Here is a 13,866-nt window from a genome sequence, read left to right on the forward strand (position 1 = left end):
ATCAAAAAATTGTGATGGAAAGACATAACGTCCGTCAGGATAGCTGGAACATGGCATTATTAATATTTTAAAGATTGGTTAGTTTGTATCTTGAGGGGTTCATTCTAACTGAGGCCCCAAATTGCCTTAATTTTGACTGTATGAATATGTACAAGTTGCTTTCTTCTTAAAACAGAGAGAAATTGCAAACTCAGCATTTAGAGAAGTTCTTTTCTTATAATTGAGCTTTTATTTTATTTTGGTAATTTAATTTGCATATTTCAATTGCAATTTTAATTTTACGCAGTTTTGATTCACGAAGATTTAAAATTATGAAATTTTAATTTTCCGATGTTTGATGATTTTTATGGTCATATTTATTTAGATTTAAGTATCTATTTTATTAAAACATGTTAGATTTAAGGATCTTACCTATCTTATCTTAAAAATGTTTAGATGTAAGCCCGAGTATTTTTCCGCTGGAAACAATGCTAATTATTGAGAAGTTTTTTATGAAATTCTACTTTTCTTTTCTAGCAAAAAGATTTAGTAGAAAAAATGTCATTATTTAATCTTTCTTTCTTTTGATGAAAAAAGTTTGAGTTGATTATTTAATTATCGATGCGATTTTTAGTATAAAAATCATTTACCTATTTTATTATGTAGGTGCCTAATTGAAGTTTAGGTACTATTGATTATTAATTCATGTATTCGCAATTACATGGTCTGTAATTCTAATTTTATTGAGATTATGAGGCCATGATATAATGAGATGTGTGAGTGGTAAATGTGCAATTCATGTATATTGAATGCTTTTCCCATTCCTTATTCCTATCCTTATGTGGTAGTGGACTCGGTTTGAGTTATTGTGGTATTCGCGAGTTACCCTAATTAATTTTAGGCCTTATGGCCATAACATTTTAAACTCTTGTGGTTTATGTGTTGTGAGATTGTGATTTCGTGGACACTGTCTGCACGCATATTGCAAAGATGAGGTATTGTGTTCGATTCCCAGTGAATAGACGGGTGTGTTTCGGTATGTTTTCTTGTATTCCCTGGCAAGTTCAAACCCATTAATCCCTGTTTCCTTACACCAAATTTCCTAGAGAATGAGTGTGTTACGCGGCATTCCTAACTATCTCCGCGCGGCGCGTGGCTTGTAAACAGACAAAAGAAACGCGCACTTTTTCTTTGATTAGTCCCACATGAGGAGCTACGTGTTTGAAAATAATGTATTGCTTGAATATACATGTGCTCTGATGTGTGGAATATCTCAAATAAGCCTTCTGCTTAGTTTGACATCATAATGTGGTAAGAATTTATCTTTAATTCTTAATAATAAGTGTAGTATGGTATATTTTTACGAAGAAATTTAAAACATTAATTTTTCAACAAATAGACCATTTAACTGCTAACTTTTGACATACGAATATTTTCCTTAATTTTATTGATCATTTGAATCTAAAATTATCAATTTCTGATGCTATTTAATATGTTTCGTGCCAATTTAAAGTTTTTTAGAAATTTTATATTTTTAATTAAATTGAAATCACGCAACCTCGATCTACAAAAATAATAAACCATTAATACTATGTAATTAATTTTTATATTTTTGTTTTAGATTCACCGTTTTCATGGTAATAAATACACATTTGTAAACATTCACATGTTGGTCATTCGGAGGGCTTGGAGATTAAGATTTCGTGTACGGCAAGGCATGCGTACCGAAACACTTATGCCATTTGAAAAGTCGGAAATTGTTTAACTTTTTTACCTTCCTGTACTTGAGGAAACCCCTCTCTCTTCTAGAATAAGGTTAAAACCCAAAATTTCTTTAAAAATAACTGGGCCTTATTATCTATTTCTTATACCTAATTCTTTAAAATACAAGTATAATAAAAAGGTTGATTTTACTATGTACAAGCAGGGCAATGATCCAGCAAATTAATTCCATATGAAAAATTTGGATATTTTAGTGGCCAAATTTTGGCGTAAAACTTGTTTTGTGCTGAAACTAAAGGGAAGTTGGTAAGAAGGGTGAATAAGGAATTAGGCTGTGGAAAAGTTTTCACTAAGTATTGTTTATCAGAATCATGGGTCCCTTGTCCCTGAGTGTAGATAGATATTCAACATTTGACAAAATTTAAACTTGAATATGCACATATGAGAATGTGGCCTTTTGGCCTTATTGCAATGTTATATAAGGCCCTATAAACAAAATTGAACAAGAATGACAACATCCATAGAAGCGAAGCTCTGAAATGGTATGACAGACGAACATTAACTCTTGTAGAGTGTCAGATTTAAATACATAAGTTTTGACAAAATTATTCGTAAATCCAATACAATAAATACAAAAACTTCTTAAATATAGAATTCTGTTTAAGGACATACTGACATTTTTAGGACTTGATTATAGAGATGCTTCGCTTAAAACATTGTACCTTATTTTAATAGGAATCAGTAATTCAAAAATCAGATTAATCGGATGATTTTATCACATAAAAAATTGTTGTTAAAAAAAATCAACATGTTTAAAATGGACGTATAGACATTCTGGTAACAGTTATATAGTTGCTACGCTTTCTAAATCGTTACTAACTACTACAGGAATCATCATGCAAAGTTTGAAATCGATAGGACAATTTTAACATGCCTAAATTAACGGAAAAAAGCTATCCGTTACGGACGGACGGACGGACGGACTGACCGACCCTAATTATAGAAACGCTTCGCTTTTAAAAAGGATAATTATGTATGATCAGGGCTCAGCATGCGGGGCTAAGTCTCAAATTTTAACTCACATGGATGCTTTGAAATTTTAAAAAAGAGGGATTGCTATTTTTGAGTCAGGTTTAAAGTTTTAACTTAATTTTTAACTTGTAGAAGGTTAATTACCCTGAGGCCTGATTATGATACGCAAATATTTTTTTTAAGGTTTTACTTGTAGAATATGATTTTTGTTTAATATTTTATTTTCTAGTGTTATATCCTCACCCACTGTCAAAAATCCAGAAGCTTACTTCTTAGGATACATTCCAAATCAATCTTGACGTTTATGTTTTTTTTTGACGGGGGGTAAAAATTCTCAACAGGGGGTGGTAATATTTATTTAAATTAGTTTTACCCACCTGACAATTTTTAATCTGGGAATATAATTTTTTAGATGGTGGTAATTACCCTCCTGAAATCTGTTTAGGGGTGTAAATACCCCACACATAATCTTTTTTTTTTTTTAATTTGTATGGTAAACACCCTTTTACCACCCCACCTTGGACATCCCTAGTTTTACAGATCTACACATTTTTACCCAGCTTTTTTATAATTCAAATTCTTCTTGTTGAGAATTTGTATTCAAGATAGCTGTTGAACAAAACTCCTTCCAGAGTGTTCAGTCAAACCAAATAAGTTTTTTTTTAAATCCATATAGTTTTGCTGATAATATTGTCTTAATTGATTGATTTTGGGAACAATGATTTCTAGGACAAAAAGGTACAATATTTTAAGTCATAAAATGTAGATATGTTTTATTAGAGTAAAACACTACATAAAGGGAGAAAGGGTTAAATGACTGTATCTCCCATTCGCAACCACCTTTTGCTACTTTTATATTGGGTCTTTGAAAATCAACCAATACTGTCGCTTATATTAACACAGCCAAGGAACAGAAAGTAAATTAGAAGCAGCCGAAAGAGGTCTTTGAAAAAGGAAGGAGGTAGTTGTATGTATATACATTTATACTATAGATCTGGTTATGTTTTAAACAGTATCTTGTAATTACGCAATTTTACAAAAAAATTAATACAATTTAGTTCAATTAAAATAAATCTATATTGGGCTTTTAGATTTTGACATTCTACAATGTTTGTTTGTCCTACTAATAGATTTTAGCGCTAATGGCGAACGATATTATTTAATCTAGGAGTTAAAAATTTGCCATATTTTTTTTGCAGTGTTAAACAAACACTATTAAAATTTGTTGTTATAAAATACTACTGCATTAAATACCTTCCTAAAGTTTAATACAATAAATAGAAATTCTAAATATTTTCTTCCAATAATTTATATATGTAAAAATGCCGTGTCGTGAACTTTTTGATTTTAATGTTTAATCTTATTTCAACTTAGAAATATGGATAGTAATTTTTTTACATAAAATAATTACTTATTACTTAGAAACCTAACATGAAAGGCTTTCATTTTAAATAGTTCAGTTTATCTTAGAAAAAAAGACATAAAACTTGAAGATTTGTCCAGTGGCGTCCAAGCTTTTTTTTTTGGGGGGGGGGGTAAAAATTTTCGAAAAGGGGGGTAATTCGTTTTTGGGGGGGTAAAATGGCGTGCGAAGCGCGCCGCAAATTTTTTTTACCCCCCCCAAAAAAATTTTACCCCCGGGGTTATTGGGGGGGGGGGTTATTACCCCCCTAAAATCTGTTGGCAGGGGTAAATTTAGTTAAATATATAGTATTAAAAATGCGCGCGAAGCGCGCAAAATTTTTTTTTATTGGAGATTTTTTATTTTGGCCTACGGCACCCCCAAAATCGTTTGGGGGGGGGTAATCGCCCCATTACCCCCCCCCCCCGTTGGACGTCTATGGTTTTGTCGCAATAGATAATTTTTCGAAACCTTATAAAAATGGTAAAATTTGTCAACTTACAAAATTCAAAAAAATCAGTTTAAAGTTTAATATAAATTTGTTTTTCTTTGGACAGGCGGCATAATAAAGCAAATCACAAATAAGTATCTACTAAAATATCATAGACAACTACAAGTAAGAACAGCAATAATAAGAACAAAAAGTGTACTGACATCACTTAACTGTAAAGTAGCTCCACTACTAATAAACCAGCGGGACAAAGTGTCTCAAAAATCAGCCATGTGACGTCATAAAAATGAAGTATTATCCATCTCTTTTTCAGGGGCTTTCTTTCCCTCTTCTCCTCTCATCTCCCTTACTTTTATGACGTCACATAACTGATTTTTGAGACACTTTGTCCCGCTACCTAATAAAGTTAAGATAATTTGAGAGTCTAATTTGATAGGTAACAGACACTTTAGCAGACTTTGTCCTCCTAACTTTGTTTACACTTTTATAAATTACATTACATCAGGGCTCGGCAGCCGCGCGTCAGCCGCCTTTAAGCCTCAAGAAAATCAATCTTTTTACAATTTAAAAACCTGATCCAAGTTTAGCAATCCCTCTTTTTGAAAAAATTCAAACGGTTCAAAATTTGAGAATTAGTCGCAGCTGAGGCGCAGCTGCCGAGCCCTGCAATATATTTATGCTCTTAGCAGAATTAAATCAAAGAAGAATTATATCAAAGAATTAAAGTATAACAACTATTTGTAACTTTTCCTAAAACAAGAACTTTGTCCCAGTTTTATATTAGGTCCTTTAAAGATAAGCTGTAAGCAATGATTTTTTTTGTCTGAAACTATATTAAATTAACCAATTGAGTTCTATATTTTAGGGTAGCTTCACAAATGTTCTAGGGTGGATTTAGGGTATATTTTAGTTTTTTTTTAATATGGAGCACCTAAATGCTAGAGGCAAAACCACTCACAAAAGATCTTCTTTCCTTTAAAAAAAGAGGTCAGAAAGGGATTATAAACACCTAATGAAAAGAGTTAGAATTCAATTTTACAAATATTAAGCAAAACTACTAAAATATGAAGTCTGTCCTTGAATCAGTAAAAGTATTTTACACGAATGGATATAATATACATGGATATTATGATTGGGGAAATTTTTTTGTAATTTAGGATTACTCTAGTCCTCATTTTTTGGTCCTCACTTTCCTCCAGCAGTAGAGGAGGGGAGATGTTGGTGGATATGGATTATCGTTATACTAGCCAGCCAGCTGGAAGGACTATTTTATTAGAGTTGGCAAAAATATGGTGAAACATACAAGTATTAAAATATACAGGGTGCGCCACATAAAACCGGACTTTTTCTAAATTGTAAACAAATGAACATAAAATCATCAATTTTAAAGATTTTATTAAATTTTAAAAACTGGCAAGCAAACTAGATATATGACTATTAGATCATTGAATAAAATCGCCGCCAGCATCAATCACCGCCTCTACCCGCCTCCTCAACCGCCGGCAGTCCCAGGTCAAAATGTACCTGTACAAGCTTGCGAAGTTCTCCTTGATAGTGGCAATGAGGGAGGTCTTTGTGGTATGAGCACGTCTATTGGTGCATGCTTCAAAGTAGCTCCAGGCCCAAAAGTCCATTGAATTAAGATCGGGCTGCTGGGAGGCCACATTTCCTTAGAATTGTGAGTAACCGGAGAATCCAAATTCACCCAACTTTAAGCTACCCTTTGACACGGAGGCCTTTATTTGTACCAGAGTTGAGTTAGAACGACGTTTTATACCTTTTTGGAAATGGCATGAAGATTCAGCTAGGGTTGTCAGCGTAATTCATAGTCTAAAATGAGTTTTTAAGTTCCATATGGGTCTTTAACGCCGAGAACCGAGAAATTTTCACGATTTTTGACGTTTTTGACATCTCTAAATCTGCCTCGTTTCACTTTGCCGGAGTACTACAGCCAAGCCATTTTAGATAGAGGGCTCTAGTCTTTTCTAGTGTCTTACGGATGTATCTAGCAGTATCCCCAGCAAGTTGCATAACTCTACCTCATCTACAGATGGGCTGAGGTCTGATTTAGTGGGCCCTAGTCGAGATTCCAGATTATATCATCAGCGCATTTCGAATCTGCCTTGTTAAACATAAGCGCGGCCAGCTCGGAGTACGAGCCCATCTTCGTCCAAAGATTTTTTTGTGCTAAAAGGTCATTACCTAAGCTTTTTATAGTGGGGTCAAACATCCTGATTGGTCAAGTAGTTTTGACGCTATGACCGTTTAAAAAAAGTCCGGTTTTATGTGGCGCACCCTGTATATTTCTACACTTCAGACTCTTCAAAGGAAATACGAAGCCAGAGGTGGATTCTTAAAAAACTTTTTGGCTCACTGCCTCACTAAAACTAGTAAGGACCGCTAAAATTTTTGTAAAAATCCTCCAAAATCGCATAAAAAAATCTACAAAAAATAAATAAAATCATAAAAGGGTTATTAGCAAAGGATTTTGTTTAATTTTTGTAGATTTTTAATGTGATTATGGAGGATTTTTCACAAAAAAAATTTAGCGAGCCTCATTAATTTTAGTGAGGCAGTGAGCCAAAAAGTTTTTTTAAGAATCCACCTCAGGTAGAGAGATTTTAAGGGATAGGACAGTGAACGTTAAAAGTATGTATATCCTCAAATATTATCCCTTCTTTAGATTGATAATATTAATTAAAATTTTGGACATTTTTAGTTTGAACCAACCAATAATGATAACCAAAAAAATTACAATTCCAATTTCTCTTCACTCTATGTTCAAAGGAAAATGTAGGTTTATATGAACACCTATCTTTGATCTGATATAATTTTTCTTTAAAGTTTTTTCGCCTTATATCTAGAATTATTATGATAGATTGCATAATTTTCTTCTTCGAAATATACTATTTTTTGGATTTTTTTTATATATACCAAGAGGTGATTTAAAAAAATACGTAAAAGGACCGATCGGTTCAGTGGTTACCGAGATCTTGAGGGACGGACAGATAGACAGACGGACGGACAGACAGACAGACAGACTACAGACAGACATCGTTCTATTTTGTGTTATAGATATATAAATCCCTTCAAGAATATTTAAATCATCAGAATCAAACGTTAAAAATTAGAATAAAGTAAAAATAATTATCTTTTTTATGATTTTATGGTATCTGAGCATATAAAAGGTAACACCAAAATTTGCCTTTTTTGTCAATTTTCCTTGAAATATGGAGATATCTCAAAACTGATTGATGGGGCTTGTAAAGGAACTATTTGAGTACTTAAGGTCGAAAAAGGTATGTTTTGTAAGCATTTTTGACTGAGTTGTGGCCAAATAATGATGAAACATACAAAAAAGTAACACACTTTAATTGCTAACAACTAAATTAAATTGTATAGAGACACATAGCTTTCGAGAAAAGGGGGAGGGTAGGAGACGTACAAGCTTTTTATTTTGAGGGGGTCAAATGAGGGGTTACAAGGTTTGAAGGGGGGAGGGATAATCTAATGTATTTTAGAATTTTTGAATGGGTTAAAATGAGGGGCTTCAAAGTCGGATGGGGGTTCCCCCCACCCTTGAACGTCTAGGTTGAACTTTGTGTTGTTCTATTGCTAATACTCTGATGTTAACGTACATACCTTTGAGTTAGAGTACACCTTGAAGTTGATAAACAGACTGAACTCCCTGAAAATTTAATTCAATTTTAGCCAATTTCATCTCGATACAAAATTCTTACAGTAACAGGATCTGTGTTTGTCTGTCTGTCTGTACCAAAGGATACCGCTAACCGCTAAACCCATATGATTCTCCTTTCAAATGAAGCTTAGGTCCTGGGAAGGTTTATAAATATTTCGTGGGGGGGGGGGGGGGGGGGTACCACCAACCTCCCAAGTGAAATTGAATCTAGAAAAGAAATACCAAAAATACTTTAAGATGCTGCTAGAGACAGAAAATGTATTTATTTAAGTAGCTCCCCTTCTTACAAGGTTGCCCTTTTCTCATTTTAAAACTACAATTTAAAGTGGTCGGGTTTGTTTACATTGTGGTATCCGCCTAGGATAAATGGCAGACACCAGAGTTCAAATGACTACGGCAGTGTGAACAGACGTGGACACCTATACTATAGAGAAGCTACGCTTCTCTAGCAATCACTAAATAATAAACAGAGTCTATTCAGTTGTTTCTTTATTGAGGGTCTAAGGATTACTAACGTTATATACAACAAACAATAACTACACAGATAGGAATAAATAATCATAAATAAAATCAATATAATACATATACAATAGTCAGTTTGGGCAATAATGATCCCCCATCCCTGGAAAGGGTGGGGGGAATTAACAATACAGCTTAACCATAATAAGGCTGTCAGAATCAATCATTAATTTTAGGCATAGGGAGGGGGTCGGCAGACCCCTTCCCCAGGACTCGGGGGAGGGCCCATGGCCCTTCCCCGAACCCAGGTCAGGGTTGCCATAGGCATGGCTCACGGTTGCCGAATACCACAACTCTCCCCTCGGAAGGCTGGGAGGGGGTCTCCCTGCCAGACTTCCGACAGTGGTTGAGGCCTTCGGCCCGCTCCTTAGGGCTAAGTTATATACAAACGATAATGATTCAATGGAATCCTAGTGGTGATTTTCAGGGCTGATGGGCTCCCAACGTGGGATAGAAGGTAGAGGCTGGCTTTTGTTGGACACGTAGCTTGGCGCCAGCAGGTGTCAGGTTGGCGTGGGGCACAGCCGTTGCAGGGCCGGTCAGTAACGGGGCATTCTGGTTGTTGTTGGCAGCGGCTGGGGCACTGGCTACCAAGTTGACCGTCTGAGCGACAGCCTGGCCTCCCGAGGGGCCGCGGGGCTTTCCAGAGTGTGGTCCAGGCCTGCCTGGGCGGTCATTCCCACTATCGGCTGATTGCATGGACACCATTTCCTCGGCTGCTTCCCGGCCGATAGGAATGGCATCCCAGTCTACTGAAAAGTCCCGGGACTTGGCATGGGTGAGTCTGGCTCTGGCCAAGGCCTTACGGTACAAGGTTGGGTGGTACAGGAACACTTGTGACATTGCATTCATGGCGGCCCGTACACCTCCTTGTGCGGCTGCCAGGGAAATGATGGTTAAGTCCCCCAGCAGTTTGAGAATCAACAACAGCAAACACAGTATGGCTGCGCCATCTCCCCACTCGTGAATAGCTTGTCTGAACCCAGCCCAGACATCCAGGGCGGCTTCTCCTTCCTCCGCCAGTCGGTCGATATCGTAGGACACGATCCCATGGTCTCCGGTGGCCGAACAGCTACCTTGCTGAACGCATGAGCCATAAGACAGGCCGGTCAGCATGGCGGCCTTATACGCTGGGAACGCTAGCAGCTGCTGCCAGTCGTTCAGCTCAGCCTGCGAATACAAGCCTCCCGAACTAAAGTCATCCAAGGGTTCTGTCAGCAGCTGCTTGGGCGTATCCAGCGGGGGTGGCCTCTTCTTAGGTGCGGGGGTTAGCTCTATCCAGCCTTCCTCCGCGTGCACAGTTAGGGGGTAGGTGGAGGAGCAGGGAATCTTGGTGGCGTGGCCGCTATACACCTTTGTCACGGCGTCTACGAATCCTGTGGGTTCCACTGGTACTTTGTCCCAACATTCATTGCTCTCACGGACAACATATTTGTTGCGTTGGCAGGTAAGCTGGAGCAGTACATCTCCCCTCAGCACAGAGAACGTGCTCCCCTGGACACGCACCGGGTGGGCCGGGTCTAGTTGCTGGAGCTTCCAGCAATTGGCCGCTACTTCTTCTGCCGCGGTGCTTCTCATTCGTGTCTCCAGGGTAAATCCAATGTAACCTGCATGTATCTGGGCCTGCAGGGGGACATCCACATCCCTGGCCGATACTCTGGGCAGCGCTGCCGCGGCCGGGTCAGCTGCCACGAACAATGCTGGGTGGTTGGTGGCATGGGCCTCAAAGTCGCAGTTCACTATTGAGGTGGGGGTGGTCATGTTGATGAAGAATTGGGCTTGATGGTCAACCAGGAACGCATCCATCACTAGGCTAGGCTGGAGGCTGCGGATCAGCCTCAAGGGGCAATCTCTCCCCAGGTGGTCCCACACGTAGGTGGCCTCCCCAGTGATGCAAGACCGCTCAGAATGGGGACATTCTAGGGTCAGGTGGTCAGATTGGGACTCCACCCGTCCATTCTCCACTACATAGGTCTCTTCCTTGACCAGCAGCCGTCGTTCCTGGAGCACTAATTCATTGCGGTACAGCTGGCCCTTGAAATGGACGTCCTCCCCTTCACAGCCCACCCCCTCAGGGCTGTTGACCAAGGCGCCCACCATATCGAGGGTGAAGAACAGGGGATGGTTCAGCTGGAACGTCAGTGGCTGGGTCTTGCCTGGCAGCGTGTAGACTCGGTTCCTGGCCAGGTCTCGGCATGTTTCTTGATCAATCTTGGTTGGCCTCATGAGGGTGGGGACCGAGGTCACCTTGAGGTGACCCCATACCCCACACCTAAATGTCCACTGGGACACGGTGAGCTGACAGCTATATCCTGTTGTTTCCCTAATCTTGACTTGCTGCAGGACATGTACCTCATGGCCCAAGGGCACCTCCTGGTGTAGCGGTTCCGTGCTACACATCTTCTCCTTGTTGTAGGCTGTGACATGGGTGGGGTTGGCGCAGTCCCACCCTACCAGGACGTAGCTAGTTGTAGGCCACACGGCTGCGAGCAGTAGTCCCCACAGAACCATCCACCAGTGTGAGAATCTACCAGACAGCCATCGACCTCGTGCATGCGGCTGGGGATCTTCGGCTCGGACCACGGCTGCTTCTTGGGGCTGGACACGGCGGGGTTGCTCCTGGCTAGATACAAATTTCCATTGAGCGTTATCTTTGGGTGCCCGGGGCATCCCGATACCCTCCCCAATGACAGACTGACAGGCGACTGGCGCCTGCCTGGGTGTCGGCTCCCCTAGCCCCAAGGGGTCCCTTCCCTTGTCCATGGCATACCCAGTGGCATGGGGCTGAAGTGCGTGTGGCACAGGCTCGCCCTGGATTACGTCCCTCCCCTGCCCTAGGAACTCAGGTGCATGTGGCACAGGCAAGTCCTTATATCCCCAAATTTCAATCTCCCCAGCCTCTGGTGCGGGAGGCACAGGCAAGGCTGGAGGGTTACAATGCTTTGGATACAATACATTTGTCAAATTTAACTTATCCTGGCTCGACTGGGAATGATGGGCAGCTGGGTTCCCTCGGCTGGCAGTGGGCGCTGGATGCGGGCTGGTGGCGCTGGCTGACTGGGGGTGACAGATGTCACCCCTTCCTCTGGGGCTGCTGGCTCGTTCCAGGATCCAGGTATCTAGGTGGCGGCGACGGTTGTCGCCCCAGGCACCAGGGTGGGGGCGCTGGATAGCACCCCCCGGTCATCGCAGGTGGCGGCGCGGATGGCGCCCCATACATCGACTCCGATGCGCTGGCTAGCGCCTCCTGCCTCTCTCGTTCAGCGGCCGCCAGGGCCTCTCCGTACACCATCTCAGTGACGCTGGGTAGCGCCCCTCCACTCTTGCTGGGTAGACTCGGTCTGGCAGGCCCCATCATGTTGAGGCTGAAGGGTTGGGGCCTCAGGACTTCTGGCTCGGCGATGTTGTTGGGCTGCATGAACTCCGGCCCCAGGTGGTTGAGGCTGAAGCCCAGGCCAATCCGGTTGGGTTCAGCCGCTCCTCCCAGTACGTTGATTCTAGCTGGGACGGTTCCAAACTGCGGCATTCCGTCGGCTCGGCCCGCTGCGTTGGGGGCGGCTGCTTGCTGGGGTGTTGCTGGGGGCGCGCTCCCTTCCATGTTGGCTACTCTGCTGGGCTTTCCTGGGGGAGCGCCCTTGTCAGCAGTGCGCCTCTGGCCGGCTACCTGGTCCCAGTCGGCTCTGCACTCGGCCGCCGAATGGCCGGCATAGTGGCAACGGTCGCACTTGGCAGGACGGTCACGGCGTGGCTGGGTGCGTCTCTCTTCTAGGCTGACCTCCATAGGCGTCGGACAGTCTCGGGCTCGGTGGCCTTTCCCTTGGCAGCGGTAGCAGCGACCTGGAATCTTGTCATCTGGGGCGACCTTCCCCATCTGGTGGAGACCCGGAGCCAAGGCGCCAATCTCCATTGGCTCCGACTCATCATAGTGGGGCAACTGGACGCTGGCTGATCCCGTGAGCCCATCGGTGGCGTCCACTAGGCACACACCCTCCTTCAGCTGCTTGGTGATCATTGTGACGGTAAACATGGCTCGCCTCGTGTACTCAGGTACCGAGGCGATCTCATGACCCATCATTTCACGTTTCACATTAGCGTTACGAATGCCACGATTTAATTCGTCTATCAACAATTCAAGGTCCTCATGGCTATAGGCCTCCCTATACAAGGCACACTTTGTGGATATGTATGCTTGTATAGGTTCTGTCGAGTGTTGCCTGTAATCCCTGAAGGCTTGCTTCAAAGTCTGGGATTCAAAGGCTGGATGAAATAACATTTCACACTCGGCCTTGACTTGTTCATATGTCAAGGCTTGGCCTGCCTCGCCAAACAGATGAGAGGCCATCTCCGCCGCTTGCCCCGCCAGTGATAGTAAAAGGGCGTTGCGGCGGTTTAGTGTGTCATGGGGAGGCACACGGTAAGCCGCCCATGACATCTCGAGTCTCCGGATGTGGGAATTCCAGGATTGCTTGGGCGGTCCTCTATACTCCGGCAGGTTACTCAGCATCAGCTTGCGGTACTCGGCTGGAGCCGGCTGGGGATCATCCTGGAGCCATCCTTGGAGCTGGTTGCCTCCTGGCGCTTGCGGCTGCTCCATCGGGTCAACGGTTCAGCGGCGGGACACGAAGTTTTAAGTCAATACTATAAATGGTTTACACTTGAGGCTTTCTAGCCTAGCAGCCAACACTGTTTATCACTAGGTTGGTAGTTTAACTACAAAGATGTAAATTAGGTGTACCCAAAGTACTTGTCACTAGTTTTCTGAGTTGTAGAGTAGGCTGGTAGGGGTAGATAGCTGTTGAGGGTCTGAACTGCTGTCAGGAACTGATTGGGTTTTCCTTTATCACACTATAGATAGGAGGGAGAAGCTTGCAAGTCTTGTTTTCTAAAAATATCTCTGTTGGATGCTATGGAGTAGCTCCGCTCCTGTGTGTGTGTGTGTGCGTGAAATGTCCTTTCCTTGCAACGCGCTTACGCACCGTCAGATTCGCGCACACAGGTAAAACGCGCACCTATCCCTCAACCCGCTCTCTCATTGGTCCGCTTTGTCTTATTCGTCCGTTG

The 13,866-nt window shown here is 42.0% G+C and overlaps 1 protein-coding gene across 1 annotated transcript in view; it reads right to left on the reverse strand.

Moving 5' to 3' along the window:
- The window catches only part of LOC145326662 (uncharacterized), a 106,981-nt gene that overhangs the window by 50,321 nt on the left and 42,794 nt on the right, over window positions 1–13,866 (reverse strand). Inside the window, exon 12 of the mRNA XM_080170029.1 lies at window positions 8,229–8,274. Within this exon, the coding sequence (XP_080026155.1) occupies window positions 8,229–8,274 (46 nt within the window). The remainder of the gene's footprint in view (window positions 1–8,228; window positions 8,275–13,866) is intronic.

This window comes from Acartia tonsa, chromosome 8 (genome assembly GCF_053477335.1).
Source record: "Acartia tonsa isolate MP-2025a chromosome 8, ASM5347733v1, whole genome shotgun sequence".
Taxonomy (NCBI): Eukaryota; Metazoa; Arthropoda; class Copepoda; order Calanoida; family Acartiidae; genus Acartia; species Acartia tonsa.